Raw genomic sequence first — 26,957 nt, forward strand, 5'->3', positions numbered from 1 at the left:
TGTGAAATCTTGTTCTTTTGGAAAATTGAAATTGAAAGTGAAAGTACAATATTTATACTTCTTTAATATTATTTGCACGTACGGTAGACCTCATTCGGCATATGACGGCTTTGTCCTTGTCATTTAAACATTACTATCGATTGATATTAAAGTGTCCGAGTCTCAAATTAAAAAAACTACAAATAATTACAACATGTAAAACTCCAATGTTTTTTCGGAAAATTAAAAACGAAAGCGAAAATGAAATATATATAGGATAGATATCTGTAAAAAGTATATATATACATTTGTAGTTAGAAATTACGCACTACAAGTAAGGAAGTAAGTGCAGTTAACTCTGAGGCAGTTAACGAATTTATGCACAATAGTACGAGTCGACGGAAATAATGGCGGCGTTTCCACTGACAGTGAGGTAAGATCATTTTACTGATGTGGTAATATGTTTCTTGTTCGCCAGGGCAACTACGATATAGAATTATCGGCTCCAATGAAAGTTTTCTGTCTTACGCAAGTCCATTTGACTGTAAACAGAGGCGGATTTAGAGGGGGGCAGGGGGCCCGGCCCCCCCCCCCCCTTTTTGGGAAAAAATTTGGTTGCTTATATAGGGAATCACTGAAGGGTGACTGGAGCGGGCCCCCTCTTAGGTCAGTAGTGGGCCCCCACTTATAAAAATTTCTGGATCCGCCACTGGTAAATGTGTAAAGGATGCTTCTCGTTCCTGTTGTACTAAGACTTTCATTTTCAACACCACTTGACAACAAGATAATATGTTTTAAATGCATTTTGCATACATTACTGATTGCCATACACTTATGAGTCTTTAAACGTATTGATTTTGATGTAACATTTCAATCTTCATGCCTATATATATCATGTAATGTGTTACGCGGACGCTAGATTAAAACTGACGACGAAAGGTAACACTCGGACTCACCCTGCCACTGAAATCTTTACTTTTGTAGAGCCTGGGTGGTCGAGTGGTCTTGCGCGTCGGGCATAGTAGCGCGATTTGGTGTCACGATATCTCAGTAGCATGATTTCGAATCCCGGGCAGACGGGAAGAACGATTGAAAATTTGCTAACACAAATTTACAGATCTAACATTTCTGGCCTGTTATTTAGACGAATTATAATATATATATAGAGAGTACATGTTATTATTTAAAACAAGAAATAACTTGTATGCTAGCATTATGAAAGTAATTACTGGTACAATGCCATCATAGAAATTATTACTTGTACACATATAATTGTATTATATATATATAGAGACGTTTTCATTAAATATTCTTCAAAGTTTGAAGTATAATGTATACATAGTTTAGTTGCACGTGTCCAGAGATAAATTTTTGGTCATTTGTCGCGTTATGTTCCAAAACATTCACATTCGACTGTTCCAGAACATTCACATTCGACTTCTACAAGAAGTCACCGAATAATGGACTGAAATGAACGTGAAGTCACTGTACGATTACAGACGGTTACAACCGATTATGTAAATCTAAAAGTATACAGTAATATTGGGAATCTGCATGTTTGATAGCTGCGGAATCGGTACGTTCTTTGGTCTAATGATTTTTTTTTACGATTTGCAGACCATAGTTCATCAGCTACATGTTTGATATGAAAGATGAATACTTTTGAAGAGGAATTTAATTCATATTTTGGGTTATTAACCACTGTCTTCTCAATTTCAAAAAAAAATCTTCGAACGAGGGCGGACTTTCAGATAATGCCCTTAAAAACTTTTAAATTGTATCATTACTTTTCATGCACAATTACTGTATTGAAAACTTCACTACAAACAACATGTTCTGTTGTCATGTAATGTTGCAAAATTGAAGCCACAGTTTACCGAGAACTCGAAAGGACATTTAATCATACAATTCAGAGGTTTTGCTAGCTATAGAACCAGCTTTAATCTACCATTTTCTACACAAGAAAAATGTCTGCACCAAGTCAGCCTGAAATATTACAGTTGTGATCTATTCATCTGATGTGTTTGAGCTTTCGAATTTGCCGTTTGGTAAGAGACTTTTCATTTAGAATTTTCCTCAGAGTTCGGTATTCAGTTTTGTTATTTTACTTTTCATAGAGGACACTGTTGACATAGTGTGAATATATTTTAGATACAATTAAATCTAACAAATAATCCATGGACACTTATAAATTTGAATTGGCATTTCTGTTTGTAGGTTATTATTGTAAACCGTTTTAAAACCGTTTTAAATGGAGGGAAAAAGAAGCAAAAGAAATTCAAAGGAGACATATATCAATGAACCAAAGAAGAAAAAGCAACGTCAAGATGAATCCTATAGCCATGGACAGTTTCGGTCATCTTTGGGACATAAATCTGGAGGAAGTATGCAATCTGAAGATGAAGAAGAAGACGAAGAGAAAACATTCGGTAAGGATTTAAAATTCATTACCATCTGCTTATCTCCAACGTTATATAACGGCCATGGGCTTGTTGAGGATCTTGGTGAGTTTTTCAGAATATAGAATAATGAGCATCTCAGCTTCAAATCCTTACTATGTATTGGTGACCTAAGCTACAGCTATCGTTCGATTTCGGTTTCTAGGAAGTGTTCTACAATTAACCTTTCAGTGCTTTTATTAAACTAGTTCATTAAATCTACTAGCAAAGAATTTATATAATGGAATTAATTATTTTTGGAGTGTAGCAAAATCTTTGGATGTTTTTGGTGGTCCTTTTAAATCGGTTGACACTGTTGACCCATAGAATAAGATAGGTATTACATATATGGTTGACCTATAAACTCTTTACATTACACCCCCACACAATCTTATTAAACATACGTTTTCCTATTTAAAGATATGGTCGTTTGAAAAATCTTTCATCAAAAGTATTGGCTGCAACTCATGTAAAGCCTCCTTGTCTAATGAGAAAGATTGATATCTTCTATATTCTTAATGGGTGTGTAATGCTTAAAGCTGTAAATGTTCTTAAACATTTTTGTACGTTTTGTTAATAAGGTTTATCGACAAGATGAAGGTATTAAAATGGGCACAAATTGGCTCCCTATATAGCAAACTTTATTTTGTACTTAAAAGAATCTCAGTCTATGACCAAACTCAGTAAAGACCTGTCTCAATTGCATTTTTAAAATTGTTTAATTCAACCACACTAACCATAACCTATGGAAAGCCAACGGGGTCAAAATTCTTAATTCGTAACTTATAACCTTGCTGATATTTTTTTCGTTACATAATAATAGATAATTTACTAAATCGTTGTATGAAATTCATCCTAAGGAACTTACTTTAAATCAATAAAATTTGAACGTTAATAAAAAAAAAGAAAACGGCGGAAGATACCAGAAAGGAGAAAACTAACGGCCTGAGTCATGTACAAAACAATGAACAGAGAACAAATATGATACACAGTAGCATACGATAAGCACCGAATTACAGGCTCCTGACATGGGAAACCACTATTACAGAAGATGGCAGAGTTAGACGTTTTCTCTTACTCTCCACTTACCTGGGGCATTTATTTAATAAAATATAAGAACAACCTAAAGAAATCAGTTTAAAAGCTACCCTTCAGATCGATACAAAAACATATTTTTTTTTTAAATCCACAAAAGACAACAAACTGAATACAACAAAATACAACAAGAACAGATCTTAGACCACTCGCAGTTGCTGAAATTTAGTTCAATTGAAATTAAACAAATAGCAACTTATAACAGAATCTGTATCTAAGACTTCAATATCAATCAGTACACATCTAGCATCAAGAGTATTCACACATTATTTGTATAAGAATCAAGAGATTTTGTATCACATTTCCCCCGTTTACACCCATTTTTACTATTGGATGACAGAGCGTCTTTAATGATTTGACGATAATGTTTCTAGATTATTTTTAAGAAGGATGAAACTAACATATCTTATATATTTGTCACTTGCATCTCTTGTAGGATATCTATTAAAAAAGAACAAAAAAAAGATAAGAAAAAAAGAAGTTAGCAGTCGCCTTTAACTTTATTTTCCGCTAGCTAGATCAGTGATTTTCTCTCACTTAATAATTCAAAATTTTTTGACTACGTTCAACGCATCCATCAAAATTGAGATAAAGGATATAATAGGTACAGCTCAGTCTGCCTCATATACTGATCTAAGAAGATGTGGTATAAGTGCCAATGGGGCAACTCTCAAACTGACTTAGATCTAGAAATTGACTATTATAGGGTGGGTTAAAAACAAAACTTTACGACAAAAGATATGCATTTTCCTATTGGGAACTTTCCATTTCTATTTTGCAAAATTCCAACAGTGCCTGCTTACAGAGTATATACGGTATTCCAGGCCTTGTATTTTCTATCATGATGTCCTTGATAGAGTATTTTTTCATACAAGGAAGCTGTTTAACCATGGTTTCCAAATGTTTTTTCATGACTTATATGTTCTTAATGTGACTTTATGTCGTAACTAAAAGATGGGGCGAAAGATACCAGAGGGTCAGTCAAACTTGCAGATAGAAAATAAACTGACAACGCCATGGCTAAAAATAAAACGATAAAAGACAAATAAAAGTGCACAAGACACAACACAGAAAACTAAAGACTAAGCAATACGAACCCCACCAAATATTGGGGTGATCCGGAAGGATAAGAAGATCATGCTCCGCGTGCTGCTCATGTTATTACAAACCCGGTAAATAGTCTTTTTCGGTAGGTTACATTCGTGGGGAAAAGGGAAGTAGATTGTAGTTACGACATAAGGAACATATCTGATATCATCGGTGAAACGGTTATTCCAGTACGGTCAACTAACTCGTGAGGGCATCCCTAAAATTTACAAAGGGATGATTTCAACTTCACCATTTGGAACTCTCAAGGTTTAATAGCTTCTTCATGAGCATCAACCCTCTATCAAAGAAATAATGATAGGAATTAAAGCCCGGGAATATCGTATCAATTGGGATTTATATACTCCGTATGCCGGCGCTGCTTAAATGTTGCTTCATAGAATTTGAAAGTTCACAATTGGAATGCTGAAATCATCTATTTGTCGTAAAGCTTTGTTTCCAACCGACCCTCATTGTTAATTTCTAGATGTACGTCCCATTCCGTTCCCTTTTCCCATTGTGACCTACTTAATTAGACTTATTGCCGGTTTTATATTTATATGAACAAACACGGTGACTGCAACAAAGTTACAGGTGGAGTAGAATTTGCTTACCCTTCCGGGGCACTTAAGATCACATCAGTTTATGGTTTGGTTCGCGTAGCTCAGTCTGTAACTTTCTATGTAGTGTTTTGTACACTGTTGTTTGTCAGTTTATCTTTTTCATCTTTTTTAGACATGTCGTTATCAGTTTATTTTCTACTTATGAATTTTAATGACTCTTTGGTTTCTTTCAACTCTCTTTGTAATCATCTCAATTAAGTGTTAGGTAGACGACGCTTATAGTTTTTTTTTTGTAGTTTTCATTCACCTAATCAACTGCATTACATAATACATAACAGTTACTGCAGTAACAGAAAAATAAAAAAAGTTAAATATTATACCTTCTTATAAATAAATTACCATTGTACAGATGCGTAAATATACAAAAATAAAAACTACAAAATGCAGTATAAATTGGTTTCATTTTTATTAGCAGTGAGCATTTCTCATCACTTTGCGTCCGTCGTCCGTCGTCCGTCGTCGTTAACTTTTACAAAAATCTTCTCCTCTGAAACTACTGGGCCAAATTAAATCAAACTTGGCCACAATCATCATTGGGGTATCTAGTTTAAAAAATGTGTGGCGTGACCCGGCCAACCAACCAAGATGGCCGCCATGGCTAAAAATAGAACATAGGGGTAAAATGTAGAATTTGGCTTATAACTCTAAAACCAAAGCATTTAGAGCAAATCTGACGTGGGTAAAATTGTTAATCAGGTAATAATCTATCTGCCCTGAAATTTTCAGACGAATCGGACAACCGGTTGTTGGGTTGCTGCCCCTGAATTGGCAATTTTAAGGAAATTATACCGTTTTTGGCTATTATCTTGAATATTATTATAGATAGAGATAAACTGTAAACAGCAATAATGTTCAGCAAAGTAAGATCTACAAATAAGTTAAATGACTAAAATGGTCAGTTGACCCCTTAAGGAGTTATTGCCCTTTATAGTCATTTTTTTACCAATTTTTCGTAATTTTTTCTAATCTTTTACAAAAATCTTCTCCTCTCAAACTACTGTTCCAAATTTAACCATACTTGGCCTTAATCATCATTGAGGTATCTAGTTTAAAAAATGTGTGCAGTGACCCAGCCAACCAACCAAGATGGCCGCCAGGGCTAAAATAGAACATAAGGGTAAAATGTAGATTTTGGCTTATAACTCTGAAACCAAAGCATTAAGAGCAATTCAGACAAATTGTTTTGCAAGTCAAGATCTATCTGCCCTGAAATTTTCAGATGAATCCATCAACTGTTTGTTGGGTTGCTGCCCCTGAATTGGAAATTTTGAAGGAAATTTTGCTGTTTTGGATATTATCTTGAATATTATATTATAGATAGAGATAAACTTTTTACAGCAATAATGTTCAGCAAAGTAAGATCCACAAATAAGTTAACATGACCAAAAAGGTCAGTTGACCCCGGAGTTATTGCCGTTTATAGTCAATTTTTAATAATTTTGTAAATTTTGTAAATTTTAACAAAATATTTTCCTCTTTTACTAATGGGCCAAGTTCATTATAAATTGAGATAATTGTAAGAAGCAAGAATGTTCATTTAAGTAAGATCTACAAACACATCACCATCACCAAAACACAATTTTGTCATGAATCCATCTGTGTCTTTATTTAATATGCACATAGACCAAGGTGAGTGACACAGGCTCTTAAGAGCCTCTAGGTATGTAATCTTGTCTAATGAACGACTCTTTTTAATTTCTGTGTCTTTTGTAGGTCTACCAACTAATCATGGAAGAGGTTGTAAAATAAAGAGACCAACCCTGTTGACACAGTTACAGTCTATACTGAGAAAATATCCAAATGATGTACAAATTCTTCGGGTGAGTTATTTTTTGCAGAAACAGCAAATGCAACGAACAAGCAATAGGATAAGGCACCGGTACTTTTAGTATCTCTAACAAGCAAAATAATAAGATACCGGTACTTTATGTATCTCCAACAAGCAAAAGGATAAGATACCGGTACTTAATGTATCTCTAACAAGCAATAGGATAAGATACCGGTACTTTATGTATCTCTAACAATCAATAGGATAAGGCACCGGTACTTTTAGTATCTCTAACAAGCAATAGGATAAGATACCGGTACTTTATGCATCTCTAACAAGCAAAAGGATAAGATACCGGTACTTTATGTATCTCTAACAAGCAATAGGATAAGATACCGGTACTTTATGTATCTCTAACAAGCAATAGGATAAGGCACCGGTACTTTCAGTATCTCTAACAAGCAAAAGGATAAGATACCGGTACTTTACGTATCTCTAACAAGCAATAGGATAAGGCACCGGTACTTTATTTATCCTGATTTAGAGTAATTTCTCGCAATTTGATTGGCTTATATTGTCCTAATAAATTTCAGTACAATTTTTTTATTACGTCAATAGGAATTATCTCCCTTATTTATTACGTCAATTGGAATTATCTCCCTTATACCATTGACCTAATAAAAAATAAAAAAAAGATTTGCTTTATAGTTCTAATATTTTAAATTTTTAACAGATTTAGATTAAATATCTTACATATATTTAGTTGATTATTGTACAAATATTGAATTTAAATATAATAATATGTAATATAACAAAATCAGGATAAATTCGTTACACAGTGTTCAATTGTCCTAATACGGAATTTATCGGGTCAATAAAATTCATATCGGGTTTGGCTTCGCCTCACCCGATATGAATTTTATTGACCCGATAAATTCTCGTATTAGGACAATTGCACACTGTGTAACTAATAGTATCTCTAACAAGCAAAATGATACGATACCGGTACTTTATGTATCTCTAATAAGCAATAGGATAAGGCACCGGTACTTTTAGTATCTCTAACAAGCAAAATAATAAGATACCGGTACTTTATGTATCTCTAACAAGCAATAGGATAAGGCACCGGTACTTTCAGTATCTCTAACAAGCAAAAGGATAAGATACCGGTACTTTATGTATCTCTAACAAGCAATAGGATAAGGCACCGGTACTTTTTGTATCTCTAACAAGCAAAATGATACGATACCGGTACTTTATGTATCTCTAACAAGCAATAGGATAAGGCACCGGTACTTTTAGTATCTCTTACAAGCAAAATGATAAGATACCGGTACTTTATGTATCTCTAACAAGCAATAGGATAAGGCACCGGTACTTTTAGTATCTCTAACAAGCAAAAGGATAAGATACCGGTACTTTATGTATCTCTAAACCAGCAATAGGATAAGGCACCGGTACTTTTAGTATCTCTAACAAGCAAAAGGATAATATACCGGTACTTTATGTATCTCTAACAATCAATAGGATAAGGCACCGGTACTTTTAGTATCTCTAAACCAGCAATAGGATAAGGCACCGGTACTTTTAGTATCTCTAAACCAGCAATAGGATCATGTACCGGCACTTGATGTATCTCTAACCAGCAAAAGGATAAGGTACCGGTACTTAATGTATCTCTAACAAGTAAACTTTGACATATAATGGTAATCTGATGGCACTCATTAAGGATTAGCACTGGAAAACATTGACACAAGGACATTGGCGTCAACGTATCTTGATTACATTTCTATTATTACTATGAGATTTTTTTCTCTCGATAATTTGAGATTGCGAAGGCTAAGTCTCTGAAACAAACTGACTGATAATATAATTGATTTGACAGAGTAAAGTTAACATACAAGTCCTCCCGGTTCAAGTTATCGGAAATATTCTGTATTATTTCAAGGAAAGCGATGATATTTTCATAAACAAATTCTAGATATTGTTTCTAAACAAATCAACTTTCAAATGATCAAAGCTAAAATATTCCCAGTAATAATGATTGGTTAATAAACGTGCTTCTCGTTTTTCTTGGACTAGACATGTGTTACAGTTATATTGAATATTGTTAGCTTTTTAAAGATGATAACTTATTATTGTAGGAGATGATTCAAAATGCTGAAGATGCTGGTGCAAAAATTATGAACATATTTTATGATAACCGTATCATAACACCAAAAGGTTCAAAGAAACTTAGGCATTATTTCAAGGTATTTATTATATATCATACTCGAACCCTCAAACTCAAAAACGTATTGGAAATTAATGAAAACGTTGATTAAATCCAAAAAAGGTTCAGAAACCATACCTCCTCTCCAAAATATTATAAATGATAATGAACTGAATGATACTGTATATGAAGATGAGGAGAAATGTAATTTGTTAAACAAATATTTTAGTATGATTTCAAAGCTAGATGAAGATCATGTTGATTTGCCCGAATTTGATACAAAAACTAATAGTAAGTTTTCAGACATCCAAGTAAATATAAAAGAAATAATAGATATTATTCAGATATTAGATCCAAACAAAGCATCTGGTCCTGATGTGATCAGTCATAAGATGCTAAAGCTGTGTCCAGAAAAGGTAGCAGTTCCGCTCCATATTATATTTAGTAAGTCCTTAAGAGAGGGGATATACCCAACTAGCTGGAAGATAGCAAATCTGATACCCATTTTCAAAAAGGGAGACTCATCTCTGCCATCAAATTATAGACCGATATCCTTAATTAGTTGTGTAGGAAAAGTTATGGAAAGAGTTGTGTTTAAGCACTTATACAATCATTTAAAAGCTAATAAATTAATTTATGAGTATCAATCAGGATTTCTCCCTAAAAATTCAACTGTTCATCAACTCCTAGAAATATATAATTGCATATTAAACTCCTTGGAAAAAAAAGATTTTGTGACTTCTTTAAAGCTTTCGACAAAGTTTGGCATAGGGGTCTTATATGTAAAATGAAAGCGTATGGTGTTGACGGAAACGTATTGAATTGGTTTCAGGATTATCTACATGACAGAAAACAGAGAGTAGTATTAAATAACTCGTCTTCTTCCTTCTGTAATGTCTCAGCTGGTGTTCCCCAGGGATCAGTTCTGGGCCCTCTTCTCTTTGTCTTATATATTAATGATATTGCTGATAAGCTTACTTCACTGTGTCGGCTATTTGCTGACGACACATCATTCAATTATTCTGGTAACGACGGAGAACAGATTAAATCTGTTATCGATCGCGACTTGAAAGAGCTGGATGTTTGGTCTTTTAAATGGCTTATGTCATTTAACCCAGATAAAACCGAAATTATGATATTTTCAAATATTGAGACTCCAGACCTTAGCTTTTCCTTAAATGGTAAAAATATACCTTTAAGTACATCTCAGAAGCACCTGGGAGTTAATTTCAGTAGTGACGCAAAATGGAACAATCATATTGAAAGTATAATTACAAGTGTAAAGAAACACTTAAATGTTCTACGTAAACTTAAATACCGATTATCTCGAAATAATTTAGAAAAACTATACTTAGTTTTTATTCGACCCATTTTTGAATATGCCACGGAAGTGTGGGATAATTGTGGAATAGGCTACTCACATAAATTAGAAAATTTGCAATCAGAGGCCGCAAGAATAGTAACAGGTCTACCAATATTTACAAAAACTGAAACTTTATATTCTGAGGTTGGCTGGGAATCTCTTTTTGAAAGAAGAAGGAGAAGAAAATTACAGATGTTTTATAACATGAACCAAAAGCATGCACCAGAATATTTATGTAATCTTGTACCTCCTTGTGTACAAAGTACAACCAACTACCCGTTGCGAAATGGTCATGATATTATTGTTCCATTTTGTAGACTTTCCCTTACTACTGAATCGTTTATTCCCTCTACTATACGTGAAAACTGAAACTTTATATTCTGAGGTTGGCTGGGAATCTCTTTTTGAAAGAAGAAGGAGAAGAAAATTACAGATGTTTTATAACATGAACCAAAAGCATGCACCAGAATATTTATGTAATCTTGTACCTCCTTGTGTACAAAGTACAACCAACTACCCGTTGCGAAATGGTCATGATATTATTGTTCCATTTTGTAGACTTTCCCTTACTACTGAATCGTTTATTCCCTCTACTATACGTGAATTGAATAAACTTGATCCAAAAATTCGCAGTGTCGACTCTATTTCTAAATTTAAGAAAGAATTAAAAAACGATAGTCTATTAGGTAAAATTGAAACGTTTTATTTGTACGGCCCAAGGAAATTAAATATAATCTTAACGCAATTGCGATGTTCCGCTTCATTCTTAAACAATGACATATTTAGAGCTAATATTATAGATGATCCTTCTTGCCATTGTGGTCCGATATTGAGGATGTCTACCATTACTTCTTCGTTTGCCCAAAATACACATTATGTAGAAAAACCTTATTCCATAACCTTAACTGGCTATCTGAAAACTTTGTTTTAGATATACAAAACTATTAATTTGCGGACACTTGGAACTTTCGAACGAACAAAATATTCAAATTTTCAAACATGTTCAAAATTTCATAAAAAGGTCAAACAGATTTCTTATGCCTTGATAGAGCGTTATTATTGCTGACACGGAGCGTCATCATTGTCATCAATTCACAAGTCATCGTCACAGAATTATACGACTTTTCAAACTTTCTTTTTTCTCTTTTTACTTTCTATCCTCTTTGTTCACCTATCAAAGCTAGTATTATATTGCATAAATTGTTTGTTTTATATGCATGTCCATTATATTATACTATTATTGTAACTTTAAATTGTATTATGGAGTAGACTTCATAAGTATGATTTACTTGTGTCTAATCCATTTTTCTTTAATTCAGCAAATAAAATATGTTTAAACTAAACTCGAAATATTGTCGTATTTATATGAATTTTTTTGATAAAAACTGACCTTTCACTGTTAGTTCCAAATGTGCCATAACTTCATGCAAGATTTTCGCAAATACCTTTTCTTAAACAAGGTATACTAGTTCTGAATGTCATAGGTTATGCATTTGGATTATGACCGAAATTAGAAACAGTAAAATTGTTTTTAAATTCTAATGAGAATATAATCATTGTAGTCACCTGGTATTTTAATATATAATGATGCGTGTTTCAAACAAGAGGACTGGGATGGTATTATAACAATTTACAATAGTGTAAAAGAAAAAGAACCACTCAAAGTTGGAAAGTTTGGACTTGGATTTAAATCTGTGTTTCACATGACAGGTATTATATAGTTCTGTTTGCTGTCAATTAGTTATATATCACAATGAACACATATATTTGTAAATGTGCTCAAATGTTCTTAAGTGGTGACTTTCTGCCTGAATTATACAAATATGCTAATAGGTATCGTATTCAAATAGATGCTGAAATAAATATCAACAGCCGAACGAGATATCGATGTTTCAGTCCTATTTCATCAACAAGAATTGATTAAGCTTGGTTAACAAATATATTGCTAAAAAAATAATCTTTCTAAAAGGGTATGGAGTGCTCCACGGTTTGATAATATTTACGTAAGCATTTGTTTTCTGCTTTTCTGCTTTTGTGATTTCATTATTATGTGAAACTTATCTTATTCTATATGTATGTGCCTGTTCCAAGTCCTGATATTCAATGGTTGTCGTTTGTGGTTGCGTTACATATTTGTTTTTCGTTCATTTTTTTGTACATAAAATAGACCGTTAGTTTTTGCGTTTGAATTGTTTTACATTAATTTTGACATTTCGGAGTTATTTATAGCTGACTATGCGGCATGGGTTTTTTCATTGTTGAAGGTCATACGATGACCTATAGTTGTTAATTTCTGTCCCATTTGTTTTCTTTTGAAGAGTTGTCTCATTGGCAATGATACCACGTCTTTTTTTTTATATTGTAATGCAGATAGTGCCTATGGAATTGACAATTTTAAAATATCAGTTTTAACTATCAATCGGCTAACATTGCCTTATTAGCGGGAGGTTTAGCCAGCAATAAAACCAGGTTCAACCCATTTTCGCCCTTAAAAGTCCCGTACCAAGTCATGAATATGACAGTATGATCAAATAGCTATGTATGTTGGCGTTTGTTTTTGTAGCAGTTCAATGTTTCAGATGTTCCGTTGTCTTCCTCTTATAGTTGACATATTTCTCTCTATTCTGGTTTGGTTTGTGTCCCGGGTGTGGTTCAGTTAAATTGACTTATGACTAATGAACAGCGGTATAATAATTTTGCTTTTATCTAGTAATATGTGATCCATATAGCCAAAAGACATAAACAAAAAAAACAGTAGCTAAAACCATCATAGAAAACAATATATACTGCTCAACAATAACCCCACCGAAACCGGGAGTTATATCAGGTGCTCCTGACGCGTAAACAGGTCTTGCTCTACATTTCGCAATCAAATCAAGGTATTAACGAATTTTGTCAATCGATTTAATAAATATATATTATTTTCTAAAATTCGAGGCTAATGAGGAATACATTATACCAAATTTATCAACAGATTACATATAATTAAGATAATTATAAACAAACGACGTTTTTTTTTTGTCAAAAAAATTTGGTTTGACGGGGTCAAAAGTTAGTTCGCGAATGTTTGTTTTTTTTACAGTTTCAGTGAAATGTATAACACACAAATCCTGTTTCACGTATTTCATGTAACAATAGTTATTTCATCTATTAGAATAATTTGTATTAATTGACGATCATTGTAGATAATCCGGTGATTATAAGTGGAAATACTCTACTGATCATAGACCCATTGTCTAAGACGGAAAGTTGGTCAATATCATTAAAGGATCTAAACACATTTTATCAACCTGAAAACACTCTTGCTTGTGTTTACAATAGATTTGGATTTGACGAAACTGCTTTAGAAAGGGGACATTTTGAAGGAACTCTATTTTGGATTCCGCTTCGACAAAAGGGGAGTGATTTGAAACCAACTGCTACTCCTTATTCAGAAGATGAGGTTAATGGTTTTCTAAACTCTTTCATTAGTGAAGCAAGATATAACCTACTTTTTCTGAGAAACTTAGAGAAAATCGAGGTTGGTAATTACCAAAGCAAAGATCCATACTTCAAAATTGAAATGCGTGGAAAACAACTGGAACAGACTCGAAAACAGTTCAGATCAGATCTTCTAAAACTTGGCAGTAAACACCCAGATAATGATATTGTTTCAAAATATGATGTCATTTTAAAAACAACAAACACAGAGGATCACTTTGTCGTGGTTAATTGTTTGACAGGAAAGACGAATTTACCTAAGAACATAAGAACTATACTGCATGATTGTAATAACAAGGAGCTGCAATACAGCCCATATACTGGAGTGGCTTATTGCACCTTTTCCGCCACAAAGGAAAAACACCAAGGTCATATTTTTTGTTTCCTACCTTTACCAATGACATCGAAGAGTTTGACTGGACTCCCTGTCCAAGTAAATGGATTCTTTGATCTGGATGATAATCGAAGGTCAATGAAAATGCCAGCTGCAAATAACGAATCGTTAAAAAGTGACACATCTTTAATTTGGAATGCAGAAATGATCGGAGAACTATTACCATATCCATATTTTATGCTGGTGCTGTTTTTGAGGGATATTTGTATAAAGAACAACAATCAGTCAAAAAATGTAAAAGATGTGTATGAGTCTATTCCAGATCCACAAAAAGTGGAAACACATTGGAGCGCACTTGCTGAAAAGATGTACAAACAAATGATGAAAGAAAATCTTTTTTATACAGAACAAAAACATGGTAAATGGGTAAAAAAAGAGGAATCATTATTTGCCATATTTGAAAGCAATTCTGGCGAAGGAGTTCTTCATGACGTAGAACTCTTTTTATTGGATATTGGCGAAAATCTGGTAAAAATACCAGAACATGTAGAAAGGATTCTAAAATGCATAGACATACCACCTTGCAAGATAAGCTCGGATATGGTACGCCAAAAACTTAGGTTACATCCTAAGGTGTGGAGAAAATACTCACAAGAACAAAAACTATCACTATTGTCGTTTATACTTGAGGACGGAAACTACGACGATTTGGTCGATATAAAGCTTCTTCCACTGTACAATGGTGAATTCAAGCCATTTTCCGATAACGAAAATGAGATATTTGTCATAGAAGAGGACCCAAGCAGCTTATATCCTGGCCTGGAAAAAAGATTCTTCTTTTCAAAAATGAAAGTTACAGATCAAGTTTGGGAAGTTGTATATAGTCTAGCAGAAGAAGGTAATAACTTTTTAAGTGCTGTAAAATACTTGTCTTAAATGTTTTTCATTATGAAACGGATTCAAAATAAGTATAAGATTATTTTTAGAAAAAATTTGTCAAATATAAATGCTTCTACATAACACAGACATAGTTTCTTATTGTGCTACGGCAAAAGATATATTGAATTAAAAAAAAGAAACATTCTCATGAAGAACAAATTAAAGTTATCTATTTCAATTTGAGCTTTCAATCGCACTATAAAAGTAAACTTAAAAATATTAAGACAATAAAATGAATAGTATCGATTGTGATTGATGAATCAAAGGGGATGTGGAGTAAAGGTCTATGTAATAGCAATACAACACACGACAGAAAACAATATAAACAGACATCTAGTATTCAAAATATGATCATATTCGTTATGTAAGGTACAAGCACTTTTCAGTTAAAATAATTAGGTTTATATGGGAAAAAAAGGATTATACGTCAATAAAAAGCTAACATAATTCATCGCATCCAAACCATTTTCTCTCTTAGTAAAATAACTCCAAAACATTGAAATACTCAATAATCAAAATTCTGAAATATGTAAAGTCATAATCTTGATTTCAGAAACATTCCAATTGAGATTGGTGACAAATTTGCATTTCCCGAAATTGCTGAAAGAAACAATAATGATAAATTGTACTGAAACAGAAAACGGAAGTTATAGTCCTGATCCCGAATCACTTCTCGGATTGATGTGGATAGAGAGAGTTTGGAAATATATTATTTCAATGAGATATCCTAGTCTCCTGGACTTCCACTCTGTTCCGATTATTCCCATCAAACGAATAAAGGAATCTCATTATGAACACCCTAAGAAAAGGAGACGCAACGAATTGACTCAAATTATTGAATTTCTCCCACTTGAAGGAAAATACATGTTTGACAGTAAGAAACTTACCAAATCACTGAAAAAAGTTGTACAATTATTAGGAACTCGAGTAATATCTACTAACGAAACGATCGAATTTGAAATCAAAGTAGAAATCGAACGGTATATAAAACAACCAACACCTTCAAATATCATTAAATGCTTTTCGAATGCAGATTTACATAAAAATGTATCGAAGACTGCTAATAATATCAACACAAAATGCTCAAATGAAGAACTAACCGAGCTAGCAAAATATTTGGATCAAAATAGACATTGTATCGACAAAGGTTCATTCCAAACATTTCAGCTCTTAAAACTGTTTAAGCAACATGATAACAAAAACGTACAGGAAATTGTATGTTTCAAAGAAAACTCTCAAATCCATTCAAAGTGCTCGTTATCAAAAGGTTTCATATACCCGAGAAAGTATCTGACACAAGATCATTCAACTTTGGCTGAATACCTAGGAGCAAGTAATGTCAATGAAAAGGATTGCATGTCAGAAATACTTAATTGTATGACACAAGGGAGCCCCCTGTATGGTCGAAGTGAGAGATGGGAAATAATGAGTCATTTACAATGTAGACCAGAGTTACTGCAAGCGGTTTTGAAGAAAGCACAGGAAGTAGAGTTTATGCCGTCATCTGATGGGAAATATTACAAAGTAAAAGACCTATTTAACCCAGCTTTAGACATACTGAAAAGATTATTCGAAAATCAGAAAGGTACCTTTCCACTCACTAAATTCCTTGAGAACCACAAGTTCACACAAACATTTTTAAAACAACTTGGAATTAAGGATGAGAGACACGTAAGCTCTTATAATCTGGAATCAGTAGCAAAGGCAATAAATAAAAAGAAAACAGAAAACTTGTCACAAGCAAAAACTTTGGTATTGTTCTTGAAAAGGTATCCTTCGGTGATGACGGAAGGAACAATGCTTACAATAAAGCATTTAAAGTGGTTTCCATGTTCAAAAAGACGGGAATCCTACCCATCAAATTTAACTTGGTTTCAAGAAAATAGCCTTTGCGCACCTTCAGCAGTAAAACATATAAAATTCAATTACCTTTGTGGATCGGTAGTTCCTCTAGCTGAAGTTGGTTTATCTTTCAAACCAATTGCCGACTTCTATGACTGGAATTCTACTCCAAGCGTGGATATAGTTTTACAGCATTATCAAAATGTAGTTAAATCCTATCAACGGATAGACAATTCACAGTATATACTTATAGCAAAACAAGTTTTTGAATTTTTCGAAAAGGAGATGCGTAAAAATGGAATAGATGAAGGCACCATACGTAAACTCAAATGTATGAATAGTGTTCCAACTAAATGTCATGGATTTAAATTAGTAACACAAACAGTAATCGAAACTGGTTCTTTCATTAACTACACTACGGAACCGTACTTGTTTGAAGTATCGAATGATGTTACAAACTTTTCGTTTTTTTTGGAAGCGTTGGGGGTCAAAGAAAAAGTTGATTTTCTAAACCTAAAATCGATTTTAGAACAATTAAAGAACAAGTATAAGTCCGGAAAAAATAACAACACACAAAGTGTGAAAAAAGACAGAAAACTTGCAATAAATGTTTTGTCAAGCATAGTTGAAATGCAGATTAAGAAAACCGAATTGTTGGATGTTCTTATTCCAATATGCACCTTTGATCAAGATAATCTTCAATTTAAAACAGTAAAAGAGTGCACTTATGGAATTGAAAATAACATTGATACTTTAGTCGGCCATGGAAAAAATACCAAAGATAGAACGGTTTTTGTTCATCCCGAAGTTAATCATATCGCCCAAAAGTTAGGAGTTGTATCTACTAAAAAGCGTTTTATGCTTAACCAGAACATCACAGCTCTTCCCTGGGGTCAGAGAGAATCTTTAACAACAAGAATTTTCAATCTATTATCAGAGTATAATGATGGGTTCGCAGTTCCAAAAGAGCTTATCCAAAATGCTGATGATGCTGGGGCAACAAGAGTTTGCTTTTTGTATGACGAACGGGAAAATTTGAATCTGAGAGACACACTGCTGGATCCTGGTATGGCTGAATGTCAAGGACAAGCTTTATGGGTATTTAACAATGCCGTGTTTAGGGATAAAGACTTTGAAAATCTTATTCAACTTGGTGGACGAACGAAGATTCAAGAATCTGGGACAATAGGAAAGTTTGGGCTAGGTTTCTGTTCAGTATACAATTTGACAGATGTTCCAAGCTTAATTAGCAAAAACAAGTTTGGTGTATTGGATCCTCATTTGCATAATCTTGGTGAGGCTACAGTGGACAACAACCCCGGCATTTTGATTCCACTGACCAATAATATTATATCTACATTTCCCGATCAATTCAAGCCATATGATAATGTTTTTGGATTCCATGCTGAGTCCTGTGAACAATACAATGGAACATTGTTCAGACTTCCTCTTCGAACTCGGCATCAGGCGTCTTCAAAACATCAAAAAATAAAAAGAATAGAATACTCAAAAAATGAAATGATGATATTGCTGCAACAGTTTAGGATAGCTGTTGCAAATTTGCTTTTATTCACCTCAAATGTAAGAGGAGTACAGGTCTATCATTTAAGTGGGAGGAGTAAAGATCCCGATAAAGATATGAAACTGTTGTTTGAATCTTGGAAATCACAATCAAATAGTGAAAATCTGAGAAAAGATCTATTAAAGACAGTCGCTGAAGCTATGAAAAATGATCGGCTGTCAGATCTAAATCTCAAGATGGAAGTATATGATATAAGTCTTGAAGTATATGGTTCGGCAAAAAAATTAGCTAAAGACTTTCCGAAGCTTTTAAATAACTTTCAGCCATCAAAAGTATCACAGTCATTTGCTTGTACTTATGGCATCGGGAGTCATTCAGTTAACGTTGGACTTGCAAGAAAACTAGAAAAAGAAGGAGCTCTTCCTATTGGGGCTGTAGCGCTACCAATAGAGAGGAAAGGGGATGAATTGATAAGACATACGAATTTCAAAAACCTTCCAAATGGGTTTTACTCAAAAGGCAGAATATTTTGTTTCCTTCCGCTTCCACTTCCTTTGTCTACCGACCTTCCATTGCATATCAATGGTTGTTTTATGGTGGAGCAAAATCGAAAAAGTATCATCTGCCCTAACCACGAAGACAAATCCAATGCGAAAAGCGAATGGAATCAACGTATGCTCAGTGATGTTATTCTTAGTTCATACATTAACTTACTGTCCTCTTTAGCCTCATTGGGGAACAATGGAATTACTAATGCAAATTATTGGACACTTTGGCCTCAACGTACAGGAAGTACGATGCAAGATATCGCTTGTCTCATTCGATCCTTCTATCGAGAAATTTTAAAAAATCGCATACCGGTGTTTTACCGAAAAATTTCTAGAGATTCAACAATTGCCAGATCGTTTAATGCTGTGGTATTTTTAGATCCTACATTTAGAAATTCAGGGACAAATGGACAGATAGCATTTGACTGCTTTGTTGCTTTCTATGATGGTAGCTTCGTTGTGATGGACATGCCTTTGAGTATCTATGATTATTTTCTGGAAGCCACATATGATGACACATTCTTTTTGACAAAGCGAATAATTTCCAAAAAGAAGTTTTTCGAGCAATACTTTTTTCCAAATTTGAATCACCAGGCTTGGGAAACTACATTCAGTAAAGAACAACGTGACAACCTTGTAATAGAAGCTATTAATGATCCATCCTTACACAATCTCGTGAAAAATCATAAATGTATACCCACAATAATGTCAGAAAATCTTCTTCAACCAAAAGACTTAGTATGGCAAGATGGGCCACTAAAATCGTTGTTTGAAATTAAAGACAAGCGATTTCCAAAATTAACTTTTACACATTTAAAAGATATATTGTCTGAAATGGGGATGATGGTTACTTATATTTCGTCCCCTATTCTTTTGGAGAGAGTGAATACAGTTCTGAGAATGCAAGAAAAACATGCACTAAAAAGATCTAAGGCAATTGTAAAATATTTGAATGAAAATATTGAATATCATCAAGAGGTAAGAAACGATTTGAAAACAAAACCTTTTCTTTTTGTTATGCCAAAACCATCTGATTGGCTCCTACCTTGGAAAGGATGCAAACAAAGAAAGAAACTTATGTCGCCAGAGAAACTGTTTTCGCCCCTTGATAAATATATGGTAGGTTCTGTTGGATATGTTGCTGACATTAAAGGAAAATCCATCAGTAAAAGGAAAATGTACCATATGGGTATTCGAAGTGTTCAAATGGAAGATATCATAGATCAAATTAATGTCCTTGGAAAGAGTAACATGTCATCTTCTAATGGACTTGAAATGACTTGTGAATTATTATATGGCAAATTGGACAAATACCTTGCTAACTTAAACAACATTTCCTTTGCAAATGTTGATGTTCATTCTTGGAAACGAATGAAGATTTGGAATGTAGGAACAGAAATGATTGAACCTCGTAGGATAGCTATGCATTTGACAGGTACATGTCATCCATATCTCTATGAAATTGATGATGATATGAAAAAATACAACGAGCTGGTGCAATTTTTAGAAATACCAGAACATTTTAACAAATTTGATTTCATCAGCGCATTGCAAGAACACAATCAATCAATAGGCATTTATCAAATGGATAGTAAACAAACAATTAGTGTTATAAATTTACTTTCCAACCTCTGTGACCTTTTGGAAAATCATGAAATTAGTCTATCGTTAGAAGAAAAGATAAAAATAAAAGTTCCAGACAAAAACTGCTTTATGCGTAGTATTTCTGACATTTGCTATGACGATGGCGAGTTCCAGTATGATGAAGACGATGTTTACGACATTCATGGTAAAATTACAAATTCAATCAATCACCATCTAGGAATAGTGTCTAGACGTCAAATTTATTTGACCCGACATGCAGATGAAATTCCATTTGGACAGACTGAACAGCTTGTAACCAGACTTCGTGGTCTTCTAAAGGATTATCCAATGGACCATTCTGTTCTAAATGAGCTACTACAAAATGCTGACGACGCAGGAGCCACTGAAATCCATTTTGTGTATGATATGCGTCATCTTGGAACAATGAAAACATTCGGCAAAAATTGGGAACCTCTCCAAGGGCCTGCTCTCTGTGTGTATAATAATGCAAGTTTTTCAGAGGAAGACTTAAAAGGCATTACGAACCTTGGCGAAGGCAGTAAGTCAAATGATGCAACGAAAACAGGACAATTTGGTGTAGGATTCAACGCAGTTTATCATTTGACAGATGTGCCATCATTCCTGACACGAGGAACGAAGACGCCACATGGTGGCGCGTTTTGTGTGTTTGATCCACATTGTTGGTATGTCCCTGGAGCTAGGATTGAGGCGCCTGGAATACGATTATACCCAGATAAGTTAAAAGCAAAATACAATGATATTTATAAAGGGTATCTGCAGGATGTGCTACGCGCAAAAACTGGCACATGGTTCAGATTTCCACTTCGCAGACACAATCCTAAATGTCCATCTAAAATCAGTGGCAATATCATTTCGGAGAGTGATATGATTGTATTACTAAACAAGATGAAAGAGGTTATGAAGAAAAGTTTATTGTTTTTGTCAAATATAACTAAAATAAGCATCTCATGTATACAGAAAGGTGAAGTGAAACTTTCTACTACTTACAGTGTGAGATCGATATTGAACAATTCAGACCGGCAAAACTATAACAGTTTTATGTCCTCTATAAAACGTGAATCCGGTCGTTTAAGATCAAAAGCCGGAAAAATAAACGAAATAGAATTTCAGGAAGTAAAATATAGCAATGGTGTTGAGGACAATAAAGGAAAATTAGAAACATGGATCGTGGTTCAAACCTTTGGCTTTTCAGACAATGCCACAATACCCGATGTTGTCATAGAAGCTGCTGCGGGGGAAGATTTTTACTTTTTACCCAGAGGAGGAACTGCCATGAAAGTAGCTGACAATTGTACAAAATTCCTAACAACAGGGACAATTGCAGTTGAAGAACAAGAGAATAGTGGTGAAGCTTTTTGTTTTCTTCCACTGCCAATTGCTACCGGATTGCCATGTCATATTAATGGGCATTTTTCGGTTTATTCCCATAGGAATGCCATTTTTGGAGGGAAACATATAGATGACATTAGATTTGTTTGGAACAAACTTATCTTATATCAAACCATTGCTCATTCATACGCTAGCTGTTTAGATTACATGAAACACAATTTAAATGATGACATCAACGCGGAAAATGTTAACTCTTTGCAAACGTATTTCAACATGTTTCCAAATTGTGATCAGCTTACGGGCCCTTTGTGGAAGGATCTTGCTGTGGAAGTTTATCACAGCATTTACAATAGGGAACTAAAACTATTTCCTATATGTCCTCAGTTGCATCAGTATACTGCGAAATCATTTGAAGAAGATGAAAATGGTATGCGGGTAAAATTGCAAGGTAGAGTTTTAAAATGGGAGTCTCTGCAGTGTAAGGAGCATGTCTATCCAATCTTCTTTGACGATCTTCAGTCATACTACAGTCAAACATTTGACAATAACAAACGCGAATATGAGCTAAAGCAAGATGTAATTAAACGGAAGAAAGATCCTGTGCAAAAAGAAGATCAACTTTTAAGACAAATTTTGATAGAGCTTGGTATTAAACTGACGTGCACTCCTTTGTGGATATATAATAATATTGAAAGCGCACTTTATTCAAATCACAAGGATGAAGCTGTTCATGTCAATCGTTGTAATAGTAGTATCAAAATACAGACAATTTCACCATCTCTTGTCGTGGACTTCCTGAAATCCTGGAATACTTTAAACATAGACAAGTGTATAATCGATGTTGTAAACGTTCCGTTGCAAAAGTCTGTATTCAAATCGTTAAAGAGATTTAGATGCATTTTAAAATTTTGCCTCATGGATCCTGCTGTTTGCATCAATTTTTCACAATTTCCTTTCCTTGTAGACAATAATGAAGATTTAGTGGAGTTGTCACATCAAATAATACTGGCCAAGTTTTGTTCACTACTTCCTGACTCAAGTAAACGATTTATTCATAAATCTTTGGTTACTGATCTCAGCAAGTTTGAACATTTGTTTCAGGACTTAGATTTAGCAACATTTTGTTTACTAGTGGCTGAAACATTAGACCAAAATATGTTTCGAAGTGAACAAATAATGACATGGAAGTATTCTCAAAATAAGTTGCCGAACTACAAATGGATGTCAAAATTTTGGAAATATCTCGACACTTTATCAGGGCCTTTCATTGAACTAGAGGAATGGTGTCTTTTCCCTGCATCTTTTGGACAAAGTAAGCACATACTCCTTCCTTTCAAACTGTCCTATGCCATCTTGAATATACAAGGAGATGACTCTGTAAATTTTATTAGTGTTCATAATGTTTTGAAAAAACTGTCTTTACCAACACCGAGTCCTTTCAATATCATATCGACTCACTTGTCGAATTATGTTTCATCAACGGCACAACCAGGAAAACTGTCTGAATGTTTGGTATTTCACAAAGAAAGCATTTCCAATCATAGTTTGTCGGTAAACGAGTGCGATGAACTTTTATCGTTTTTTAACAATAAAATTGATTTTCACCAGTGGAACCAGATGAAAAGTCTAAAATTGTTTACCACAATAAACGATAAAATCGTCACCTTAAATGGACGTAGTCGTGTTTTGGTGATAAAGGCAGAGAACAGCAGCATAGTTCAAGATGGATTAGATGAATGGGCTAATGCGACAAAAACAACCTTAATTAGGCATCATGCGAATCATGAAAATATGTATGAAGCTCTGAACGTACAGATATGCATAAGTGAAGTCGATGAGCATGAATTGCTTGAATTTTATATTGCATATATATTACCGGAGTTCCAATATCTTCCACAACGTTTTCACTTTCTGCATTTAGAATTTGTACGAGATAAGCTGTTATCTAGTAAAAATAGTAGGTTAAAAGAGCAGCTCTCTTCTCTGAAGTTCATTCCTATAAAACATGTGAGAGATCTAAACATGCTAAAGAAGGCAAGTGATTTTTACAATCCACGTAATATCGTTTTCAAGACACTGTGTAATAAAACACAATTACCGCCATTTCCTTTCAAACAGACGGAATGGAAAGAATTCATGATTTCTGCAGGATTGATACAAGATGTAAGCAAGAAACAATTTATCAAATTCGCTAAGCAAATACAAAGTCAAGGATCAAGTCCTATATCATTGCGTCAATCAAAAGTACTCACAAAACATCTGTTTGATCAGTCTAACTTACAGAATGACTTGGAATTCCTTGAAGAGATGCGTGAAATATGCTTTATTATGCCGTACATTGTCGACGATGAATATGCTGACATTTTCTCTCAGATATCAACATCAAATCTTGTTGCTTTTTCTGCATCGGTCCCTGAAGAACAATTTGAGTTAGCCTGGACAACAGACAGTATTTTACCTAGTTACGCGGTTCCAGAGGATCAATTTCTTTTTGAAAAATTGAATATAAGGATCAATCCGACCGAAAATAACTTCGCACGTCATCTTGAACAAGTGTGCCAGTCTTTACAAAAGGGAAAAATCGATGATGTAGACTTCGTTGAGAGGTTCATGAATAGTATATATGAATATCTTGCAACTTTGAAAGAACGAAGGACCTTTATTGAAATGATTACCAATATTCCGTTAGTACATGTCATAAAACACAATGCATTTCTTGAAGCCAAAAATATTGTTTTGAAAGAAACGGAAACATCCCAAATTATGCCGTATTTGTTGGTGGGATCGGAGCAATACGGAAAGTTCAATGATTTGTTTAGAAAATTAGGAGCTACAGATGAAGTAACACTAGATCATTATTTCAGAGTTTTGTCTGGTGTTAAGGCAGTTGTTAAAGAAAATGTTCTGGTGTGTGAGGAATTTGAAGTTACAGAAAAAGCTGTACGCGGAATGTTGACATTGTTACAATTTAAGCTAAAACCAGACAATATAACTGTAAACGAACCAGTTCTGTATCTTCTCAGTGAACACGATCGACTTGAGCCATCAAGCATGCTGATTTATGGAGACAGCTACTCACTGCAAAAAAGACTAGAAGACCAGCAAACCATTAAACTAATGAAAACCATGGATACGTTTACAGAGGATATGTTTGATGTAGATAAATGCTTTGAGTTGTTGCCTTCGAACATTCGTCCACAATATCTCAGCAAGATTGTAAAAGAGGTTTTAACAACCCTGTCCAATCGAGTTACATACGAAATAAGCAGCGTACTTGAATCTTTTATTGGTAGTAAACTGTTTATACATTCTATGGTACGGCTCGCAAAAACCAAAATGAAAAGAGAGAAACTTCTAAACAAAATAGTAGAAGACATTATCAGCCGTTTCAAGTCCTTGAGATTTAGTGCTCTCGAATCTGTAACTACAGTTCTTACTTACAATGAATGTCATATTGAAGGAAGTATGGACAATAAACCTCTGTTTTATGACGAGAGAGAAAACATTGTGTTTATTTCTGCATCCGATTTAGATGTTTTAAAATGGATAGCAAAATACAGTCATCTGCTGTCAGAGGTAATTTATAACCTATGCTTTGATAAGGTAGACCCAAAACACATACAAACAGTTCTGCTAAACTATAATGCCACGGCAAAAGAAATGATGGATTTGTTAGATGAACTTGGAGCTGTACAGATCGACTATGTCCCGGTTGACAGTTCTTGGATACCAACACCTGGAACTCCCGTACCACGAGAATGTCTTGCTTTTCTGATTCATGGTATAAGTAGTTTTCAACCTGGGGATCATGCTGTTTTCGAGGTGTTCGACAATCGATTTAATGATAACGAAACACAGGGAAAAGTCGCAGTATACATATATGTGAAAATAATAAGTTGTATTTCTTCTGAACCAGAGGCGTTTCCAGAGTATGAAATTGATATTGGAGATGGTCAAAGTAAAAAAGTTCGATCATTTGATCTCTACAAATTAGAACGTCCAAAATCAGAGTCAGGCAGTCAGCCATCTAGTGCTACAAATTCTGATACGGAACCCCAAACATCTTGTTTAGTTGTTCAAACAGGGGAGCAAAGCCACGACAATACTAGTAAAACAACAGAACTGAACTTGGAGGATGTATTGCAAGAAATTGAGGAAGCACTTATTGATGCTTGGCGATTAGGATATGAAACCTTTCGAAAGGTTTATAAAAGATTGATCTTGCGCTGGCATCCCGACAAACATGGAAATTCAAGTGATTCAAATGTAATTGCTAAACACATCATATCGTTTGCGAAACTGATACAGTCTGGGAAAATCGATCCAGATAATTTTCCATCGTATAAAGAACGGAATAAAAGTAGTCAGAGTGACCGGCAAAGTTATCGACATCAGTGGAGTCAATATAGAAGAAGGCGTCGCAGTAGGAATTTTAACCGGCAGGATGAATATTGGTTTGACCCAGATGACTTTGCAAGCCGAGCTCGTCGCGAGCATTCATCCAGGTATCGGAGTTACGAAGAAAATGTTTATAACCCAGATCCTCGACCTTACGACGGCGAAATATGGTTTAAACAAGCTCAAAATGACATTGCTACCGCAGATGCATTAATGAGAGTTGCAACATCACAGTCGTTCAACTGGATATGCGTTACGAGTCACCAGGTATGTAAACATGTGACAGAAATTCACAGTTGAATAAGATAATAAGGTTCAACATATAGTTTTGTGTTTAAGGTTTTCTCCTGAAGAAAAGTGGTGATAAGATAGGAT

The 26,957-nt window shown here is 34.3% G+C and overlaps 1 protein-coding gene across 2 annotated transcripts in view; it reads left to right on the forward strand.

The window, feature by feature from the left end:
- Positions 1–304: 304 nt before the first annotated feature.
- LOC139512075 (sacsin-like) overlaps positions 305–26,957 on the forward strand; it is a 29,773-nt gene continuing 3,120 nt past the window's right edge. Inside the window, exons 1-7 of one of the 2 annotated variants that reach the window (XM_071299397.1) lie at positions 305–412; positions 2,197–2,408; positions 6,935–7,041; positions 9,134–9,241; positions 12,127–12,274; positions 13,750–15,276; positions 15,871–26,849. In XM_071299397.1, coding sequence (XP_071155498.1) covers positions 2,231–2,408; positions 6,935–7,041; positions 9,134–9,241; positions 12,127–12,274; positions 13,750–15,276; positions 15,871–26,849 — 13,047 coding nt within the window. In that variant the 5' untranslated portion in view covers positions 305–412; positions 2,197–2,230. Of the gene's footprint in view, positions 413–2,147; positions 2,409–6,934; positions 7,042–9,133; positions 9,242–12,126; positions 12,275–13,749; positions 15,277–15,870; positions 26,850–26,957 lie in introns of those variants that run through there. The other variant, XM_071299398.1, reaches the window with a different exon arrangement.

This window comes from Mytilus edulis, chromosome 2 (assembly GCF_963676685.1).
Source record: "Mytilus edulis chromosome 2, xbMytEdul2.2, whole genome shotgun sequence".
NCBI classification, from domain to species: domain Eukaryota; kingdom Metazoa; phylum Mollusca; class Bivalvia; order Mytilida; family Mytilidae; genus Mytilus; species Mytilus edulis.